Source organism: Thalassophryne amazonica, chromosome 5, assembly GCF_902500255.1.
Source record: "Thalassophryne amazonica chromosome 5, fThaAma1.1, whole genome shotgun sequence".
Lineage (NCBI taxonomy): Eukaryota > Metazoa > Chordata > Actinopteri > Batrachoidiformes > Batrachoididae > Thalassophryne > Thalassophryne amazonica.
This window is the reverse complement of record NC_047107.1, coordinates 119,805,182-119,826,811: the sequence shown is the minus strand read 5'-3', so window position 1 is coordinate 119,826,811 and position 21,630 is coordinate 119,805,182. Positions and strand designations below refer to the sequence as shown.

The 21,630-nt window shown below is 42.7% G+C and overlaps 1 protein-coding gene and 1 long non-coding RNA gene across 2 annotated transcripts in view; one reads left to right on the top strand and one right to left on the bottom strand.

Annotated features, from left to right (window-relative positions):
* Positions 1-21,630, top strand: part of bmp2k (BMP2 inducible kinase) — a 127,064-nt gene that overhangs the window by 93,473 nt on the left and 11,961 nt on the right. Inside the window, 4 exon segments of the mRNA XM_034171198.1 lie at positions 938-1,039; positions 2,629-2,837; positions 10,224-10,390; positions 10,548-10,667. Coding sequence (XP_034027089.1) covers positions 938-1,039; positions 2,629-2,837; positions 10,224-10,390; positions 10,548-10,667 — 598 coding nt within the window.
* Positions 687-21,066, bottom strand: LOC117511201. The gene is made up of 3 exons (XR_004560908.1): positions 20,480-21,066; positions 7,424-7,427; positions 687-698 (listed from the first exon to the last, which is right to left on the bottom strand). It is a non-coding gene; the product is annotated as an uncharacterized LOC117511201 (long non-coding RNA).

Genomic DNA, 21,630 nt, shown 5'->3' with positions numbered 1-21,630 from the left:
ATCTTTTTTTTTTATTATTATTATTAAATTATATATATCAAACACTCTTTGTGCAAAAATTTGTGCTTTTACCCTGTAATACAAAACAATTTCACCCCTACCCTGCTATAAATCAAACATTTAATTTACTTATCAAGAACATTGACCAAACATTTGCTGGTTGTGGAGCTTTTTGAAAGTGAATGTTTGTATCATTAAAAAAAATCAGCGAATTAATCACAAAAAAACAGCTGGTTATTTGATTGTGAAATTTTTGCTATATAACTTTTATTCTTCTTTGTCTTTCGGCTGTTCCCGTTAGGGGTCGCCACAGCAGATCAATCGTTTCCATCTCACCCTGTCCTCTGTATCTTCCTCTGTCACACCAACCACCTGCATGTCCTCTCTCAGCACATCCATGAACCTCCTCTTTGGTCTCCCTCTTCTCCTCCTGCCTGGTGGCTCCATCCTCAGCATCCTTCTCCCTATATACCCTGGGTCCCTCCTCTGCACATGTCCAAACCATCTCAATCTCACCTCTCTGACTTTGTCTCCAAACCGTCCCACCTGAGCTGTCCCTCTATGTTCATTCCTCATCCTGTCCATCCTCATCACTCCTAAAGAGAATCAAAGCATCTTCAGCTCTGCCACCTCCAGCTCTGCCTCCTGTCTTTTTGTTAGTGCCACTGTCTCTAAACCATACAACATAGCTGGTCTCACTACTGTTTTGTAAACTTTCCCCTTCACTCTTGCTGATATTCTTTGGTCACAAATCACTCCTGCCACCTTTTATTACAAATTACAATCAATCATCTCTGACTAAAATGAGGCATTTTATTGGTGTTATTTATATCCTGAGTGTAACATGCAGTTATTTCCGGCACAGACACACGTGTGCACTTTATGACTGTCGGATAAAGTTATTTGTCTGACTGCGGTTCCTGCATGTCGTCCTCAGTACCAGCAGGCTGTGCAGCAGTCCCTCCAGCTGCAGCAGCAGCAGTTGATGATGCAGCCGATGTACCAGCAGCAGGTTGCTCAGGCTCAGTACGCAGCCATGGTGAGTTCTTTCCCAGGCTTGAACCTGGCCCTGACACTGCAGTGCAATGTTTTACATCCCTACAGAAGCATAACTTACATGCAGTTCACATAGAATCAAGCTTCCCACCAATACTGCAGAAAATAGACCCAGCAGACGATTGTGAAACACATGGACACGCAGCATGGAATGACACAGAGGGGATTATTCCATTTAATGTCAGAGTGGCCAATCATTGCTCTCCATGTTCCAAACCCTGGCAGCCAGTCCTCTTCAGCTGAATCTTTTCCGTGCCAAACAGCATTCGAAGCAGACGCTTGAGCTGCCTACTAACGCTACCCAAGTATTCTGAAAAGTAGTATTTATGTAACAACCGCATCAAAGTACCGCAAACTCAGGTCCTCCATGTGTATTCTGCTGGGGTGGTGTCATTTTAGCTCGTTTCTCACTGAGTGCTCACCATCTGTTTTATTTCAGAGGCTTGTCTGAGCAATGCCACGAGGGGAGCCAACAGAGAAATCAAGCAGCTTTTTCTGCTGCATATTGACATATGAAGTGGTTTAGAGAAGAGAACACAGATTTCTAAATGTTTTGGTCGGTTCCTCTTTCCACGAGCTTCACGTGGAATGTTTTAGGTTTAGATCCAACATGTTAATTATGAAAGCAAAAATGTTAAACTCTGTGGGATAGGAGTTTAAGAAAGGAAGTAAGTCCTTGACAGTTTGAGGCTCATTGGTACTGCTGGTCATAGCTCCAGCTCCACCTGGACAGGACCTCACACCATCATTGGGTTACTTCCACAGCCAAGACGGGTGCCTGTTTATAATTGGGTGGACTGAGACAATGCAAATGAAGTGTCTTATCCAAGGACACGAACAGGTAGCTTGACCAGGAAAGAAATCCAGGTCTACATATTGGTAGTCTAACTCCTGTCCCACTGAAGAGGAGACACGTGATAGGAGTTAGACTACCAATATGTAGACTTGGGTTTGATTCCTAGTCAAGCTATCCAGCTGTGTTCTTGGACAAAATACTTAATAAAAATACTTGAGCTGAGGTGGACTGGAATGCATGGTATCTCATCTATGTTGAGTTGTAGAAGCTCATCCGCTTCACACTACGGTATCTAGTGATGAGCATCAACCTTGATGTCAGCATTGGAATTGATTCTTCTTCTTCTTCAGTGGTAAATTCTGGGTGTTTAATCCCAGTTTCTTCAAATCCAACACAAATAACAAGGATTATGTTCCAGTACTTAAATAGTACAGTAAATAGTTTTTAAAAGACACACATTTTGGGCAGCGCCCTTCCTCAGTGTGCAAAGACCTGAAAGAACTCCAGACCTCCTGTTTGGCGTTGGCCACAATATTCACTTTACCTTGTAGGTTTTGAGTAACTGAGAAAATAATTGAATCCACGTTTGGTGTTGTACACACTGTTTGACTTTGGTTCCCTCATCCCTCCCCTCCACTGTTCTCCCAGCTTACCAAATCCAGAATTGATCTCTAACAACATTTCATCATTGTGTTGTCATCGCTGTGCACCATGAAATCAAAGTTCCGTCCCTCTTTCCCTTCCACCCTTTTCTTCCTCTCTTCCTTCCCATGCAGCTGCACCAGTACCAACAGGCTTTTGTCCAGCAGCAGCATCATCAAACACAACAGCACCACCCCGCTCAGCAGCCTCCCCCCTATCTGTCCTCCCCTCTTGAGTTCCAGATTTCCCTGGGTTCCTACAGCGTTGCCACGCCTGGCCCTGCAACCGGAGCCGGTCAGATTGGAGGCCCGTCTCCTGTGGATCCCTCATACGCCAACCCAAGGTGACAGACTGTAAATATTTTGAGTTAACAGAACATATATCCAAGCCAAGAAAGTTAAATTAGAACCTTCAAAGTATTAAGTAAATATAATGAGAGCTTTCACCTTTTAACCCTCTGAGGTCCAAGGACATTTTATCAGTTTTTTACCATGCCTTCAGTAATATCTCTTTTAAGGTTATTGCATATGGTATAATGTCCATGTGTTGCACATCGAAATGTTCAGAACAATCTCACCTTTTTGAATGTGAGACATGCATTTGTCTGGAACACTGTTTACAATTTGACTCTAATAATGAAATATGAAATGCATTTTTAGAATTTCTAAAAGTTTTCTATATACATTTTTATTCATGTGCACAAACTGTTTTGGTGTTAGAACTGGGTCAAAGACCTTAGATTACATATGTAATGTAATATATAAAAAATTTTAAACTGCATGTTGGCCTGCAATTTTTTTCATGATGAATTCTTGAAGATAATTAATACCTATTATCATGCCCTTTGGCTCTGCACACCTGTCCAATGTTTTTGGTCAAAAGTCACAGAAAAATTGTCCTCTATCTTGGGATATAGAATTCCCTTATCTCCTAATTTATGTTTACTTACTAGTAATTATGTTTACTTTATGTTTACTTAGACACGACAGTTATTGAACTGCCAACTAAACAATCTAAAACTATACTTGTAGCACTGACTATTGCCAAAAAAAAACAGTTTTGCTGAATTAGAAAAATAAACAATCAATCAATATTAAACATTGGTCAAACCTCCTTATCGAATATATATCGATGGGAAAAAATAGCCGCTTTGTCAAAAAACCAATTACCAAAATTTAATGAAACATGGTCCTTATTTATTTATTCATTAAATTTGAATTTGGAGGGCTAATATAAAAAATATATATATACTTTTCTTTTCTTTTTGCCTGTTAGGGAATGCTACTTTTGTACCTGTACTGTAATAATATTAGATTATGATTTGTTCCTATTATTGTTGACCTACTGACTTTTCTCTCTCTTGTGCTGCTGATCCAGGTTACAGTTCTTTGGGGTACTCTTGTTGTCAGAGACTGATACTGTGTGTGTGTGTTTTTTTTCTTCTTCTTTTTTCTCTTGAATATGATTGAATTGGTGGAGGAGAGACATTGTCTTTTAGAGTGGCTGGCCCCTCCGGTGCGGTGGGGCTGTGCGGCCTGGCTGTGTGGGGATGGTTTGGTGTCCGGGTGTTGGGTCCTGGAGTTGCTGTGGGATTTGGGGTTGGGGGTGGGGGGTTTGCTTCCCGGTGCTGACGGTTGGCGCCGTGGGATTCTGGGGGGGTTGGGTCGTATGCTGGCCCGCGCTCCCTTCGGCTCCTCCCTTGCGGGGCGTGGGTGCGCCTCTGTGCCTGGGGGGGGCTAGGCAGCTGGCTGGCCCGCCGATGGGGACCCGGGTGCCGCACCGCGGGGCTTCTGATCCCATCGGAGGTGGGGGTGGTGGTGGGGGGGGGGGGTGGGAGTTTGGCGGCCATCGTTCCTTTTTTCAGTTGGGTCTGTCTGCTCTGCCGTTTGTGGGGTCCGGTGCCTGGGCAGGGGGTGGTGCCTCTCCCCGGGGCTCAGGTGTACATGGCCCCCCGTGCCCCGGCCTCTCCCTCCAGGTTTGTGGGGCCCGGATGTCCTCCCTCGGCTCCTCGGCTGCCCCTGCTGCTCCGTGGTCCCATCGTGCACCTTCCCTGGTTTGGGGACCTCCAGGCGGGGTGGCCCGTCCATCTGCGGCTCCCTGGCCCCCTGTCCCCCCCGTTGGTTTGCTCCTCGCTGGCCTCCGGTGCTCCTCCGGGGCTGCCCGCCTCCCCCTGTCCCGTGGTTTCCCTTGCACCTCTGCCGGATCTGGGGTTGGGCTGGGGGCCCAGTGAGGCCGGTGTATGTGGCCTCCTCCCCTCACTGCGCCTCTCCTTCCGCCTGCTGCTTGGGGTTGGGCCTCACATGTCACACCCTTTTAATGCACTTCACCAGGTTAGCACCAGCACTCACACCATATTGGGTTGTAAGTACCACATTGTAGGGTTCACATAGATTTGCGGGGTAGTCTGTGGTGCAGCTGTGCGCTGCAGCCTTCCACTGCGATCTCCATCTGCCACTCCTGCCTTGCAATTTTAATGCACACACCTTACTCCTACGTGTTTAGTAAACACCTTCACCAATTTAGAGTCGGGGTCACTAGGCGGTGGTGGGTTTGCAGGGCAGGCTGTGGCACAGTGGTGTGCCGTGGCTACCCACGGCAGTCTGCCACCTGCCGTCTCTTGCCCTGCTTTTAATGCAACACTTTATCACTTTATATCTTAACTCAGTGTACAAACATCTGGACAAGGAAAAATCCCAGGCTAGAATGCTTTTTATTGACTATAGCTCTGCTTTTAATTCTCTTGTCCCTACAAGGCTCATCCATAAACTGAGACTTCTGGGTTTGAGTGATGCTGTTTGCAAATGGATTTTTAGTTTTTTAACTGGAAGACCACAAAGAGTCAACATCAGTGGCTGTGTCTCTGATGAAGTTATTGTTAATACTGGCTCACCACAAGGTTGTATTTTAAGCCCATTGTTGTACACTTTGTACACTTACAACTGTTCTGTCCTGCAAAATGTGGTTTCCTGGCGCGAGGAAAACAATTTGAAGTTGAATACTGCAAAAACTTTTGAGTTGGTTGTTGACTTCAGTAAAAATAGATCTTGTGCTCCCATCATATTAAATGGCGCTGAGGTGAAAACTGTTGAAAACTGTAAATTTCTGGGATTGTTTTTATCTGATGACTTGAGCTGGAATTATAACACCAATGGAATTGTTAAAAAGTCTCGACAGTGGCTTTTTTTTGTATGCAAGCTGAAACAATTTACTCTGAACAAGAATATTCTCTTAAATTTTTATCACAGCTGCATTGAAAGTCTTCTTACAAACGCTATAACTGCATGGTTTGGAAATGCCACTGCTAAAGAAAGGAAGGCTTTGAATAGAGTGGTTCGTTCAGCCAGTAAAACTATTGGTGTGGAACTGTCTGTCCTGGAGGACATTTACAAAAAAAGGTTTAAGTCCTGGTCTTTGGCTATTACTAAAGATCTCCTGCATCCTGCCAGGGACCTGTTTGAGCTTCTTCCTTTGGGTAGACGCTATCGGTCTATTAGATGTGGGACATCACATTATAGAAAAAGTTTCTTCCCACAAGCCGTGGCAATAATCAACACTCTTTGATTAGTTTTAAATGTATCTTAAATTATTTTGTGGCCTTGTTGTTTTTATGGCTTTTTTTATGTTCTTTTATGTCTTTTTATTGTTTGTGTATGTCTTGCTAGTGCCCTTAAAAGTTCCTTGCACCATTTTTCCAATGTGGTTTTAATACTGCAAATGGCAAATAAACTTGAACTTTATCTTTGCACACTTAGGGGGTCGTACACAGCAAGGGAGATTAATTGTAACAACTACGGTGGGGTTGGTAGGTAGGGTGAGTGTGGCGTGTGGGGTTGGCCCCAGGTGGCTGTGGATGTCTGGGGCTCTGGGGTGGGGGGGTCTGCCTCGCCGATTCTGCCGTGGTCCCGTGGCCCTGCTCTGGGCCTGTGGGGCCTGGGGTCCCACAGCCTGTTGTGGGGATGGGTGGTGGCGGTGGGGCGCGGGTGTTGGCACTGGGGGGTAGGTGGCTGCTGGGGGGATGGGGGCAGTGGTCTCTGCAGGATGGGCCCCGCTCTCGCTCGGGCGGTCTCCTGGTCATGGGCTTTGGTGTTTGGGGTGGGATCCGGGGTGGGTTGGGGGGCCCTGCTGGTTGCGCTGGGCAGCCTGGCTGTCTGGGGGCCTTGTGCTCTTCCTGGCCCCCCGGGGTTGGGCCTCACCTCTTGTCTGGGGGCCGGGCCCCGCCCTCGTATGGCTCGGTGGTCCCTACCTTGTGCTTTGGATCTGGTTGCGGTGGCTCCTTTGCCCCCTGTCCTTGCCGCTGCTTCCTCCCGCCCTCTGGGGCCGTGGCCCTGGTGGTGTGGTTCTGGGCTCTCCCTATTGGTGGGTCTGTGCCGGTGCCCTGTGCGCTTCCCTTGTGTATGGGCCTGCTCTTCGTGCCTTCGTGGGAGGGGTGGTGTCGGGGGTGCGTTCCGGCGCCGTCGGGCCGCTCCCCTGTTAGTTTGCTGTGCTGCCCGGTGGCTCTGGGGGCTGCCTTTCCTGACCCCTATGCCCTTCCGCTGCCCCGTTCCTCCGGGGCCCTGCGTCCTGGACCCACGTCAGTCGGTGCTCGCGGCCGGCCGCGTGGCTTCTGACGTGCCGGAGTGGTCCATGTCATATGGTAAGGTTCTGTACTCTTGTCTTGGCCCAACACACTGCCACAGTAGTGATCAGATATTTAGCTGTGATCTGGGTCTCTGTGTGTGGATGGTTGCGTGTTTGTGGCAGTCACCACAATTCGGTTTTTGGGTGTTCTTAAGGGGATTAACACTACGGTGTTCTAGATTAGGGTATGGATGCTCACTAATTAGACAACAGACTGTCACTGTTTGTTCATGTGTGGTTATTTGTCATGGTATGTTGTATGGTTAGGGCCCTGTCTCCTGTGTCTCACGTCACATTTATTGTCTTCACCACTTGTCTCTCGTTCTTGTCTGTCTTTGTGTTGTTTTGGTGGTCGGCCCTTCCTGATAGAAGTTGTCCGTTGGCTTTGAGTAGGATGTTGTAGGTTGATCGGGAAGGACGGATGGGGGTCACACACACACACCACATTCACTCACGCACTACATACCTTCTGTCTTGCAAGAATAAATTGCATATATGGGTATTAATGTTCATAAATGGTTCTGCCAGTGTGGCATATACCATTACTATATATGCAGACAGGGGAAAAAGAAAAAAAAAGATAATTAATAAACATGCTGCCTTACATACATTTAGAATAAAGGGGTGGAATAATTCCTGTTTTTCCACTGAAATCGGATACCTTCTTAAGGACCCCTTCACACATAGTACAAATCAGGGCGAATCACGGCAGAACAGCTTGTATGAGTGAGCCACTAAAACATTGAGCCGACGGGCAGGCGTGAACGAACCTGCTCTAACGGTTTTGTGCACGTGGTGGTATCGTGCATGAGCGTGCATGAAACCGGCGCAGCAGGAACACAGTGTGAACTGGAGCATGTGTAACCACATCGTGCAGCTGCTGTGAAAAACAAAAAAGAAAAATACATGCCACCCACAGGATTCAAACCTGCAATTTACAAAAGCTCTGATTACCAACCAGAAACTTTACCACTGCGCTACCATCACTGGACTGTAAATGGTGCGGAGAAATGCCTGAAATCAACAAGGACATGGCTGAGGTGCACTGTTTGCAGCTGCTGCAGCCCAGCGCAAAGGCAAAAGATGTTTTATATATTTCCACTTGAGGACAGCAGGCAGAGACACGCACTTCACAGAGGAATGTTTTAAGTTCATGTCCTTAAAAACTAGGGTTGGGTATCGAGAGCTGGTTCTTTTCGGGAATCATTAAGAAATGATTTGATCCACTGATATCACTAATCTTTTTGCTTAATGATTCCCCTATCAGTCCTCCAGAGCGGCCGTTGTTTTGAGGGTGTTTGTCAGGAAAATGATAATTCCTCTACATTGATTACAGACCCTGCAGCGACTCTGTAATCAACCGTTTCTGCAGCGCGACTCCACTTTGAACTGTGAACCAATGAAGCACTACTTTTATCCACTGGCTCATTGGTTCTTTGAGTCGCTGCTCTTCAGAAGTGGCAAGTCTGTTAACCCCCCTCAAAGCCATTAAAATATGTCAATCGCGAGCCACTTTTGTGTGGAATAAAGTCACTTACTGGGACTCTTGTCTTGTTGCAGTCAAGAAACAAGAATCATCCTCCGTTCCATTCGCACAGCTCCAAACGCTGCGCCGTTCTCTGCCGAGACAGAGTCCGGTCGGAATTAATAACTTCAAACCGAATTGCCACTTTAAATAAAATGACACCTCTTTCCAAACGCCGTAATACAGGCAATAAACTACAATCGACTAAAACGTTTTTTTCCTCCCAAAATGAGATGTCCTGCATTCTTTATGAATTGCATCCTGATGTGCAGCACAGCCAGCTGCAAGAGCTCAGTTCAGAGATATGGAATGACATTCATGCAAATAATGTCTGAAAGAAAATGCTTTTGACAAAAACTACAGATTTTGTTTGTTTCTATTTATGTCCAGAGATCAAAGATCCAGTGACCAATTTCATATTTATTTACTTTAAGACTCAATAAAATGTTGTTGACATAGAAAACCTGTGAAACCTACTTTCAGTACACAGAAAATTCACAAGAGGTATTGATAAGGGAATTGATAAGGAATCGGATCGCTAAGCAGAATCAATAATGGTACCGAAATCAATAAAATCTTATCAATACCCTTCCCTATTCAAAACACGGTACGTGTTCTCCAGCTGGGACATCCAGGAGCACAGATCGCAACAGCAGTGGCTGTGGCCGGACACGCCCCCCTGTCTGTTCAGCGCCCAGACCAACGTGTCTCTGTGTTATGTGGTCATTCATTTTCGTTATTTGTTATGTAATTGTGTATGTAGGCATTGTCGTAATTGTTTATACACTTGTCCTGGCGGTGGTTTCTGTGTTTGTAATGTCTGCACTGAGCCATCATCCAACTGTCAGTGTGCTGCGATCAGCTGACAGGTCCCTCCCAGTGCTGTGTGCACGGGGACCTTGCACACAGACAGACCTTGCTGTCCAGCCCTCATGTGATCACATCTGTACATACATATCAGCATTTTATGCAAGTGTGTTACTGGTTTATGGGGACCGGGTGGACATGTCATCTCCTGATGACTCTAGTTGAATCAAAGTGTCTAATCTACTCAAGACAGAATCACTTAAGTATAATTTCAGTGAGATGTGAGGACTTGTTTTTAAACAATACATCTTAAAAATCTTAAGTGATCATCTTGGAAACAGCTTTTTGAGTCTTGTCTCAGATGAAACAACAATTTTTATTGATGTATTTTAGTCCGTAAGATTTCTTAGCTGCTGTTATTTGTAAAATATGTAAAACGTCCTAATATAAATGAGTTTTCTCAGCAGATTTTAAAGCCTGATTTCAAGAAATTTTGGGTGAATTTTCACTTGTTCCATTTTTTTAAACATGAAAACAAGATGTTTTGACTTGTAACAAGTGTCTGTGCAAAGCTGACAGATCTGATACAGTCGGCTGAGTCTCAGTTCTTGAATGGACAATAAATCTCTTCCCTCTTGCTTTTTAAAATACTTTGGCATATTTATTTGTCTTCTGCTAAACTTCAAGTTGTTCCTGTGAAGTGTCTTTCTGATTTCTTACCATCTATTTCATACCGTCTCATTGTCACCAGAGTATGTTTTTGATATTTTGTGTCTGCAGTAGACACCCTTTGTTTGCCACAGACGCCAGCGCGTCGTCTCAGAGCTGCAACAGGGCCATCAGCAACCCCCCCGACATGTCAGGCTGGAACCCCTTTGGCGAGGACAACTTCTCTAAAATGACGGAGGAGGAGCTGATCAACCGGGAGTTTGACCTGCTCAGAACAAGCAAGTGGCTCCTCATGTCACGTTTACTGTCACTCTTCTTTATTTTTCAGTCTCAGCAAGTTAAAGAAACATTTAAAAGATAACACTGACCTTAAAGGTAGTTTTTGTGTAATAAAGCAGGGCATCACTATTGATGTTCTGTCTCTTCTATGTACAGAAAAGCCGGTGGAAAGAGCATCCAGTGTGGAAACAGACAGAGTGCCGCCTGCCACCGCCCCTGCCAAGCCCCTCCCACCAGAGGACCTGTTCGGCTCAGCCCCATTTGTGGCCAGCGCAGGCAAGTCTTAACGGCGTGTCTACGGTGAAGACCCCACACTGTGGAGCCACCTGCCGCCTGACTCATCCGAGTTTAGTTTTCAGTGTCAGTGTGCACACTAACTGTGCGTTTTTTTTTTTTTTTTACTGGTATGAGTGATTGTGAAAAGGGGACTCGAGTACAGTGCTCTTTGGAGAAGATTTGGTTAAAATTATGATGACGAGCGTCACTTTGATGCGTTATCGATGCGGTAAGAGTTTTATGAAGTCACTGCACTCTTCTTTCTTTTAATCTTGGCTTAAGGTTAGATTGATCCTAAATGGGCTGTCGTGAATGTTCTCAGTGAACGTAACCATCTGATTAGTAAAATAGGCGGGTCACTAAACCAAACAACATACTTCATCCAGCAGACAATTTAGAATTTCTAAAACCTCAATGGAAAAGGTGGGACTTTGATCCAGCGACACGCCCTCTGTGATTTCATTGTCCAGTTATGCATTTGTCAGTATGTGTAACTAGTACTTGATCGGTACAGCAGGTGGACCACTAACTGTGGTGCATCGATAATCGAAACTACTTGGCCTCCTCTCGCATTGCCTCCTTCAACCCTTCACACACACGCACGCGCGTAACAAAGATGCTACGAAAGAAAGCAGGTGTATCAGTAGGGTGAATAATTTTCCATTGTTTTACCCAAGCCCATGTTGAACTTTGTTCACAGTACTTTTGACAAAAGTGACAGACCACAGTGAGACGGCTTCTTCATGAGAATTCCCTGCAGATCTGTGTATATCAAACTGCACAAAACTGGTATCCTTCCTGGAATTACAACGATTCATACGTGAGACCTGTGTAGATTTTTCCTGGGCTGGATAAGATGGATTTTCTGATCTGTAAGTTGTGATTTTAACTTTGAGTTGTCCTGTGACTTACATGTCAAAACTATACTGTATTATCGTTTACTGCACAAGATGGTACTTTATACATGCCTGACAACTGAAAGTGGTTCCTGCATACTGATCTGAAGGAGATACTGGTAGTGGTAATGCACCACTAAGTTAGACACCAACCAAAGTAAAACAATACTAATATCTGAATGAGAACAATGTGCTAGGTCTTGGCAGATGAGTGAAATTATTAAATCATGCTCTGAAACTGAAAGACCACACATTTCATAAAGAGAAGGAATAACCTTCTTAGGAATAACCTTCTTAGTCCTGTGCACTGAACTTGTTTGCCTTTGGGACAGTCAGAACTGCAGCAGATGAGCACAGCCAGGTAAAAGTAAGGCTAACTATAAAATCATAAAAAAAAAAAAAGTATTGCCATTTCAAAATGATATATATTTAGTGAGGTAAACATGCATGTTTAACTTCGCTTTGAAATTTTCGTCTATTCAGTGGTGACAAGAAGCAGTTTCTCTTGTTCTTTGTAACTCATACAATAATGTTAATTAGCCTGTTGGCTTCTGCTTGCTAATGCAGTGGTTGCATTATAAATAAATAATGCAGCAGTTTAAATTTGCTTCTTGTTGCAGTTGCACATTTCAAAAATAAATGTGACAGCTTATATTTCTGTGTTTTGTTTTGTTTTTTGTTTGTTTTTTTAATCTCTGACACATTTTAGAACAGATGTGACATACAGTACATTAAATGTGGCTATATTTTGGCCAATTAGCGTAAGACTCAAATAGACGTGCATATGTGGTACAACTGGCCATAATAAAGTATGTCGACCAATAGAAATGCTATACAGGTAAAGTCAACACAGATCTTTTGTGTCAATCACCAGAATTGCAGCAGGACATCAGCATCTGCAGAGAATTCTCATACCAGGATTGTTCACCAGGATTCTGACCTCACCTCACGCAGTCATTTCTGTAATGACAAGCTGATTCTGTGAGGCCATTATTAAAAATAAAGCCGTTTAAGTGTTTCCAACCTGATCACACGGTACTCGTGTTTAGCCTATCAAACCTCTGCGTGATCGACTCACCTTTAAGGATTTTCTTTTGTGAAAAATACAAATTGGAAAAATTAAAATGGCAGCGATGTGAGCGATTTTTTTTTTTTTTTTTTTTTTTTTTTTTTAAATCATTGGTACATAGCCCAGTGTTTTTATTTTTACTTTTCCTAACAAACTACTTTGTCAATCCTGTGCCAGATTTAGATGTGGGCATAGCACAAAATAAATAACCCCTGTAGAAATTCAATCATATGAACAGAAATAAGTAAGCAATCATAGAACGCACTAATGCATTGATGACTACACAATAGTTTTAGAGTTAAGGAAAAAACTATTTCGTTTTCTAACACTTCATGATGCTAACACTGTTCAGCAATTTAAAGAAGGCGGTGTTTCTCACGGAAAACCTACTTGTACCTAGAAAACTCAATACACATCCAAGGATAATTGGACTGGATTTAAAGAAAAAAAAATAATATTAATAATTTTGTTGTTGTGAACAGAACCATAAAAATGTGAGCAGCAGCCAGTAATTGTAATAAATAATGACATTTTAATACACTGCAAGGGTACTTTAAAAGGTTCTCAGGCTCAGCTGGAAACAAAAATATCTGAAGACTCCAGGTGTGAACTTTTCTGCAGAGGGATCTAAATGGACCCAAGACGGACATTTAGGTCTCACCAACATCAAACGAGTGCTTTCTCATAGCAAAGTAATTTTTAGAAAAGGCTTTAAAAAAGGAAATAGCAGGTGGCATTAACGTTTGTCCATCAGGAGAGGCGCTAAAAACACAACAACAAAATGTCTTCAGCAAAATGAAAGTGACATTGCTGTGAGTCATAAAGGTGGAGTGATCTTAATGAATTTTCCTTCCTGCAAACAGTAATAAATGCCATCATCCCAGCAAAAAAATATTTAGAACCTGTGAGCCTTTTGTTATTGTTAAACCAAAATAACACAAATATTCCAGTGCCTCTTTTTGTTCTCCAGTCAAAGAAATGTGAATCAGAACATTCCAACAAACTATTTTTTAGTTAGAAAATTGTAAATGTTTTGCAGTTTTACTCTCCAGCACACTGTGTTCACTTGCTTGTATTTTGTTGTTAATTTAGAGAACTTTAACGAAACACTCTTGAATCATGTTTTTTTTTTTTTTTTTTTTTTGCTTAATTACATATAGAAATGTTTCGTGAGTCTCAAGTGACGTCTTCTTGACTTATTTTATCCAACAAACAGTGCAGTTGACATTTTAGTAAATCCTCACTTTTAAAAACTGGAACTAAGAAAATATTTTTGTTTTTTTATTAACTGTAAAATGTTTTGTGTAATTAATGAATCACTGAATAGCTACTTGTTCATTTATTAGATGTGTAGATACCTTTATTTACATAGGATATGCATAAAATAAACAGTAAATAGTTCTTAATACATCGTAAACCTGCGGAAACAGGTTTTTAAAAACGTGAGCTTCAGTTTTTCTAACTCCAAGACCATTTTATTGACGACAAAACCAACAGCAGGGTTTAGCTGAAGGAACGTCAGCCTCCACAAGTTAAAACAGAATTATCGGCTTCCAGTCAAAGCATTTCTGTAGAAATTCCAGACTCATTAACTTGCATCCAGTTTGCCACAAACCAGTCACGCCAACGCCATTGCTGAAGATACTCCAAGTTAATGTTTCTTCACGGTGTCTGTTGGTTTCTTCTAAGCCCAATCATATTAAATAGGGATGGGACCGATCCGATACCGACGTAATTCATGTATCGGAAAATACCGATCCAACCCACGACATTTTCTGATACCGGAGAAGAGTCACTCTGAATCCTCTCAGCTGCTGTTGTTTGCTCTCTGCTTGTTTACTGCCGAGTGGGAGGAGCAGAGGGAGGTTTTTGAAGCCGGGCTGTTTGAGAGAGCTCTCTTCCCCACTGTTCTAGCTGCGGTTAGCTGCAAATTTCTGTTTGGCTCTCTGGTTCAAATTGTCTGTTCGTCAAGCACGGATTTTCCAAAAAATTAACCGAATTGTTGCTGAAAATGGGTGCTAAAAAGTTAGCTGCTTCACTGTCCCGAGGCTGTGAAAAGCCAGCTCAGGGTCCAGCCGAAGAGGAGGAGCCGAACAGAAAGGGGGAAAAAAGGGAGGAAAACAGTGAGAGAAAGAAAAAGAGAGAGATGGAGGGAGAGGGAGAGACAGAGAGCAAACAAGACAGAAAGAGTGAGAGAGAGAGAGACAGACAGGGAGAGAGACAGAGGACTTAATTTTTAATTTTTACTCTAACACTTGCTTTGACAATGTAAACATATGTCTCCCATATCAATAAAGCACCACTGAAATTGAAAATTGAAGGAGAGACAGACAGAGAAAGAGTGCTGTCTTTTCTCTTTAAGCCAATAAAAATAAGGCTATAACAGTCTATAAAAATAATAATAATAATAATAATAATAATAAAACATCAAATCTAGGTTTTCATCTTAGATACACCTTCTGGCAAATTACAGCTGAACTGAGGTCTCCTTTTTAAGAAAATCCTCATATAAAATCAACAATAATGATAATAATATTAAAGCAAACAGAGCTCTGATATCGGATCGGAAAAGTATCTGTATCACAGATATCCAAATTCAGGTATCAAGACCGGATCGGAAGTGAAAAATTATGGATTGGTGCGTCCCTATTAAATATATCAAATTAAAAGAACAACACGCACTTCCAGCTCCATGTCAATTCTTGTTCACATTAAAACACTGCAGGTAGTCTTCCACAAAAGTATTTTTTGTTCTTTGGTGCCCGAAGTCCTGGTTTAATTTGTGCATTTTTCTGGAAACAACCATGCTAAGGTCGGCCGATAACGTCAAAAATCAAGGTGCAGTATTTCAGTGGCAGCAATAAGCTTCTGTGCCTACGTAACCCCTACAGCTTCTTACACGTCAACTCATTGCTATTTTGATAGGAAAATTAGAATATATTTAATGATAAACGTTCTTAGCTGTTACACATGTAAGACTTTTTAATAGCGTGCAAAGAATTATTATTTGTATCTTTTTTTTTTTTTTTTTTTTACAAAATCATTGTGTCTCGTTGGCTTCGGTGTAGAGTAGAACACGATGCAAAATAATGATGCAATACAACATTTGAATGTATGTGTGGAAATATTTCATTGTTTTTACTTGTTGCTTCGTGGGAATAAGATTTTGTTTTTTCATTTGGATGGCAAGAGAAACCAAAAAGAAATTAATGAAAACCAAACAGATTGAAAGATACTTTGTGCTAAATTTAACCCCCAGAAATGGGAGCAAATGGTCTCTTTTGGGCCAACTGTCATTTCTGAAGGCTGGCATGAAAAAAATGTGGAAATAATTTTTGATCAGCTAATTAGTTTTCTGCATCTGTGCCATAATGGTGTGTTGCATGACCATTTATTTCTATTGTGATTTATACTGTATGTGCAGTGCCCTCCAAAAGGAACAAGGCATACCCCCCCCTCCCCCCAACCAGCTATGAACTGAAGATGTTTGGATTTGAGATTTTAAAAATATATTTTAAAACTGTTTAAAATGTTGGGGGGGGGGTGCTTATTTTGAAAAACAGCAATGGAAGCACTGTTTCAGTTATTACAGGTCACATGATGTACAGAAAGTGTCACATGACATTCTAAAATACACCATGCGGTATGTGTGGATGATGTAAGAGATGGAGAACTTGAGAACGTTATGACCGCATTGGATTAAAAAAAATGGCAATATTTCGCAGGACTTAATGTTCCCTCGCCATTACTTTGAAGTTGCCGCCCTCACAGGAGCTTCGTTAGAATGACAGTTGCCGCGAAAACACAGAACCCAGTCATCAGATTCCATCAGTTAATGGAATCTGTAATGGAAACACAGCTAATGACATGGTCAATGATCTTGTAGGGGGCTGGAGTCTATCCTAGTAGTCTGTGGGCAAGAGGTGGAAACCACTTGGACAGGCATCATGATGGCAGCAAAATGAATTCAGAAGTCTACAGGAACAGTAAGACTGCTTGTACGTTTCGATCTCTGCCCACATCATAGTCTGCTATTCCTTCCTTGAATGAAGCGGCAGAGGATATACAGAATAGAATAGAATAATTCTTTATTGTCCACCGAGATGGAAAATTGTCTTCGCCTCACCAGGACAGGAGACAGACAGCACTAAAATACAAACACTGTCATACATAAAAACATATAATAAGCACAATAAAAACAGAGGTAAAATATTGTCAATATTGGAATAAAAGAAGAAGTAAAATAAGATAGAGTAAAATAAGTAAAACATAGAGGTAGAGCTGTTCAGGTTCTGTCTATAGGTCGGTCACTTTGTCGAGTTCATGATGGCGATGGCATTTGGTATGAAGGATTTTTTCAAAGAGCCTTTGGCCAGAGCGGCTCTGTAGCGCCTCCCAGACTTCAGGAGCTCAAACTGACAGGACAGAGGATGAGAGCTGTCTGCTAGGACTCTCTGAGCTTTCCTCCTCATCCTGTCACTGTAAATGTGGGCCAGAGGCTTCTGGGATTTTCCCACAATTTTCCCAGTCATTTTCTCAATTCTGTTTAGCTTGACCTTACACTTGCAACTCAAGTGACCAAACCAAGCACAGAGATGTTAAAACACTCTCAATATGTGCAGAATACACAAGCTCTACCAAGACAGCTTCATCTTCTAAGAAGACTGAGTCGCTGTGAGCATTTCTTAAAGATAAAGTCGGTGTTTTCAGAGAAGCTCAAACGACTGTCGAGGACTGTACAGAGATATTTAAAGGTTTCCACAGTTTCAACAAGCTGGCCATCAAGTGAAACTGGCTGCACTGTCAGTTCTAGCTTTGTGTGAACAACAAGCTCCTTTGTTTTAGACACATTGATTTCTAGGTGGCTGTCAAGACACCAAGCTTCAAGCGCGTTAGTGTGGGCAAGATAGGAGGCTTCACCAGAAGAGTCAGATTCCTGTAGCAGGCCGATGAGGGCCATGTCATCCACGTGTTTAATCAATTTAAAATTTGTGTCATTAACTGCAAATTCATTTGTAAAAATAGAGAAGAGTAATGTTGAAAGAACACTACCCCGTGGGCAGCCAGTGCTTATGATGAGCTCTGCTGACAGAATATAATTAGCATAGACCCTTTGAGGGTGACAAGAGAGAAAGTCTCTGATCCAGAGCATCAGGCCTTTTACAATATTTAAATCAGCCAGCCTTTTCAGAAGAATATGTAATTTCATATAGTTAAAAGCTGCACTGAAGTCTACGAACAAAACCCTAGCGTATGCTTTGGCAAGCAAAACTTTGAGATCACATCTAGCAAGATCAACACAGCATCATCAGCACCTCTGTCCCTATTATAGGCAAACTGCAGAGGGTCTAGTTCACTGGCCACTGTTGTGGTCAGGAGGTCAACTCAAACTCTCTCCATTGCATAATATGGACGTTATGGCAAAGGGCCGGAAGTCTTCAGGCCCCCGGCTTTTTTGGTATAGAATTTCGAAGATTTGGGCGCTCCTGTGACCAGGAGGGAATTAAACAGTCTCCAGAAGACTGCTTTTAGTTGAGGAGCACACTCTTTGAGTAGACAGGCTTTCAGGCCATCTGGGCCAGTGGCCTTGTTTGGCTAGTGACTGCTGTGGGTGCTTTACAGATCTCATCACATTCCTGTTTGTCATCCACTTTATCAAATCTACAGAAAAACTGGTTTAACTCATCAACAAAACATTGATTCGTGGTTGTAAGAGTATCACATTTCTTATTGGTTTTGCCCATTTGTGTATTTAGACCCTCCCAGGCTTGTTTTATGTTGCCACTAAAATGTTGATTTTCCAGTTTATTCTTGTACTCCTTTCCTGCATTACTTGCACATTACCAGAGCAGAAGGAGAAGGCAGCGTTCTTTTCATTAAGACAGATTTTCAATTGTTTAGGTACCCAGGGTTTGTTATTTGGGAATGTTTTCTCAGTCTTAGTCTCTGACACATTGTCCTCACAAAACTTAATGTAAGATGTGATGGTGTCAGTGAGTTCATCTCCATCCTGACAGGATTCAAAGAAAATGTCCCAGTTTGTTTCATCAAAACAGTCTCTGAGTTGCTCTTTACTTTTCTCGGACCACATTGTGGTCATATTTTCCAAGAGGCGGTCTGCATACCACTTTGTAAGCCTTGGGGACGTTGCCATAGCAACGATCAAGCGTCCGATGTAGACGTGTGGGACAGTCTACATATTGCTGTAGGGTGGGCAAGTGGTCAGACAGATTACAGGAGTTAAAGTCCCCCAGAACAAAGAGGGGCTGGTCAGCAGAGGGGCTGAGTGCATTATTACAGCTCTCTGCTGGTCTCTCTCCTGCTGCGTCGTCATTTGGGCCGGGCACGTATGAAAGAATGACGGTGATCTGTCTGAACTCCCAAGGAAGATAAAATGGTCTAAAAGATACACTCAGTATCTCATAGTCAGGTGTGCACACTTGCTCTCGTGTGGCCCAGCTGTTATCCACGAACACAAACACAGGCCGTCCGATGGATTTGTGTGCAGTGCGCTCGTCCCTGTCCGCTCTGACAGCGGTACAGCCTGACAGGCTCGGTGTATCGTGAAGATCTTTAAGCCGTGTTTTCGTCAGACACACAAGGTTGCTCTGTCTAAATTCACAGTCACAGTTAGCGCAAGTTCATTGACTTTATTTACCCAATGGACGTTAGACTGATAAGAGGCAGCGGGAATCTGCTGCGGCATCTCCAGAGTCGGTGCCTCGCGCCTCCCCTTGATCCATGGTTTTTCCTCTTCCCCAGATGTTTAAGAGGCCATCACATTTCCTGACAGTCCACAGATAGACATACTGAAGGAGCCCCACCAGGTTAGCAAAGTGGCAGAAGGTGTTTTCTGGTGTAGGTGAGGAAGCCTTACCGCCTTGTGAGGCAGTTCCCTTGCGCAAACGCTGATAGACAAAAAAAAAAAAAAAGATCCACGGCAGCGCGATTTTCATTGCGATAAAGTGCAGTGTGAGGTGAAGTTTTCACAAGTCATCCACATTAAACCGATGAATTGCTTAAGAATATATGTTAAAATAAGTTTAAAAACACTGACAAACAAGTGAGCACAGGGTCAGCAGCTGGCCACGCCCCTGGAAATCTGGATAGCAGTCCTAGAGGTTGTACTTATTTTTTTTTTTCTTTTTTTTTTCATTTGGCTGCTCCCTTTTAGGGTTTTCACAGCAGGTAGCTAGTCTCTGTCTCACCAGAATTCATTATGGAACTATGATTAATCTGAAACTTTATCACTGCGGTATTCTGCACGGGGTGAGTGTGCCGGGATTATATGCGATGTAGCACTGTGAGGACGTGCCATTTGCTGTTATGATGTAATATGACATGGATCACATTGCAGTAATTTTGAGCGTGCTCAATAAAAACGAACCAAACTTACCTGACTTTGCAAAATGTACAATCATATCGCTTTACAACAAAGACAGTCCCATCATGGCGGACGCAACTATCATAGCATTGTGAAGTGTTCTTTATTTCTTTTGCTTTCATTTCTTTGATGGGGACCACTGCAGCAGATCCAATATAGGGAATGGGCGTGGCGGGTTTTGAACCCAGGACCAAGTCAAACAGTCCAAAACACTTCACCAGCTCAAAAGAGGACTTCGTCAGAGGACGAAAGTGGAAGGTCAGTCACCAGACCTCAACCCAGTTAACCAGCATTTCACCTTCTGAAAACAAGACTTAAAAATAAAAAAATGGTCTCTCCGAAACGACCCCTAAGAGGCAATAAAATCTAAAAATATGGTAATTACCTTAAGGCTTATCTGTTCCAATATTTGTTGCTCAATTCCAATAACTGCCTGGTCTCATAAGAAAACGTTTGTTTTTACTTCAAACCCAAACATCTTCAGTGAACTAGCACATCTTGTGGTACTGATGTTCCAGTATTTTGGAGAGGAATGTATGTGTGTATTCAACTCTACTAACATCATGTGCTCCTGCTGTGTCCCACTTCAGCCTCTGGACCACATAGGGCGACCAAATGTCCCACTTTGTTCCAGAAATTGAGATGGTTTCCAGTGTTGTTATTGTTATAGTCAGGCTTCAGTTTACTGAAGCCCAATTTTCGGAACAAAGTGGGACATCTGGTCACCCTAAGACCAGAAGAGTGTCAAAAAAGATGGACAGCAGACAACACAAGTGCATGACCCTCTTATGGCTGGTGGTGGGAGATCTTTAGCTCCACCTTAACCATGCCACTAAATTCAAAATGACATCAAGCATAAACAATGTTTTTAGCTGGAGTTGGGCACGGCCATCTGATGGCATGTTATACAGCAGAAACGTGGGTAGTCAATTGCTCCCAGCGGATTTTCCATCTGTAATCCATACAATCCTAAAGGGCTGTATGTTGGGTTGATCCTTACTCTGCTGCTGTTGCTCCACTTTATGCAGCAAGTGAGACTCATCCATCCACAAAAGCAATTGTATTAGCTGAAGGTAAGTTAAGATGCTTCATCTTTCTCTTCATTTCACTTCCTGCTTTTATCAGGGAATCCTGTGCTTCATTTCACTTCACTGTTTGTTTTTTCCATTCAGTAAGACAGCCATGCTCAGAAACATCTTGTTCATGTGTACTGGTGGATGGATCTCCTCCAAAATTCTTTTGTTACAAAAAGGGATGACCAGAGCTATTAAGTGCACTTTACTTTCTATAAAAAGTGCGATGAAATGTGAAATATTATCCCTGGATTTGATATGACCAAAACCATGCGTGTGGTTTTGTAAAACTAAACTTTTGTTTTATTGTTTACAAGGTTTCTGTGCTTTTTGCTGTCTGGTTTTGGGGGTGTGGTTTCCCCTTTTCTAACTTTTTTGTGTGTGCCAGCTTCACATCAGCTCAAAATTTAAGATTTTTTTTAATTGTTCTTTTTTTCATATTAGAAGTGTTGAACATTGTCATTAATCAGCAGCTCTTCTGCACAGATAACATACAGATAAAATAAGATTGTCATTTTGTTTTTGCAGCAGACTGTGTAAA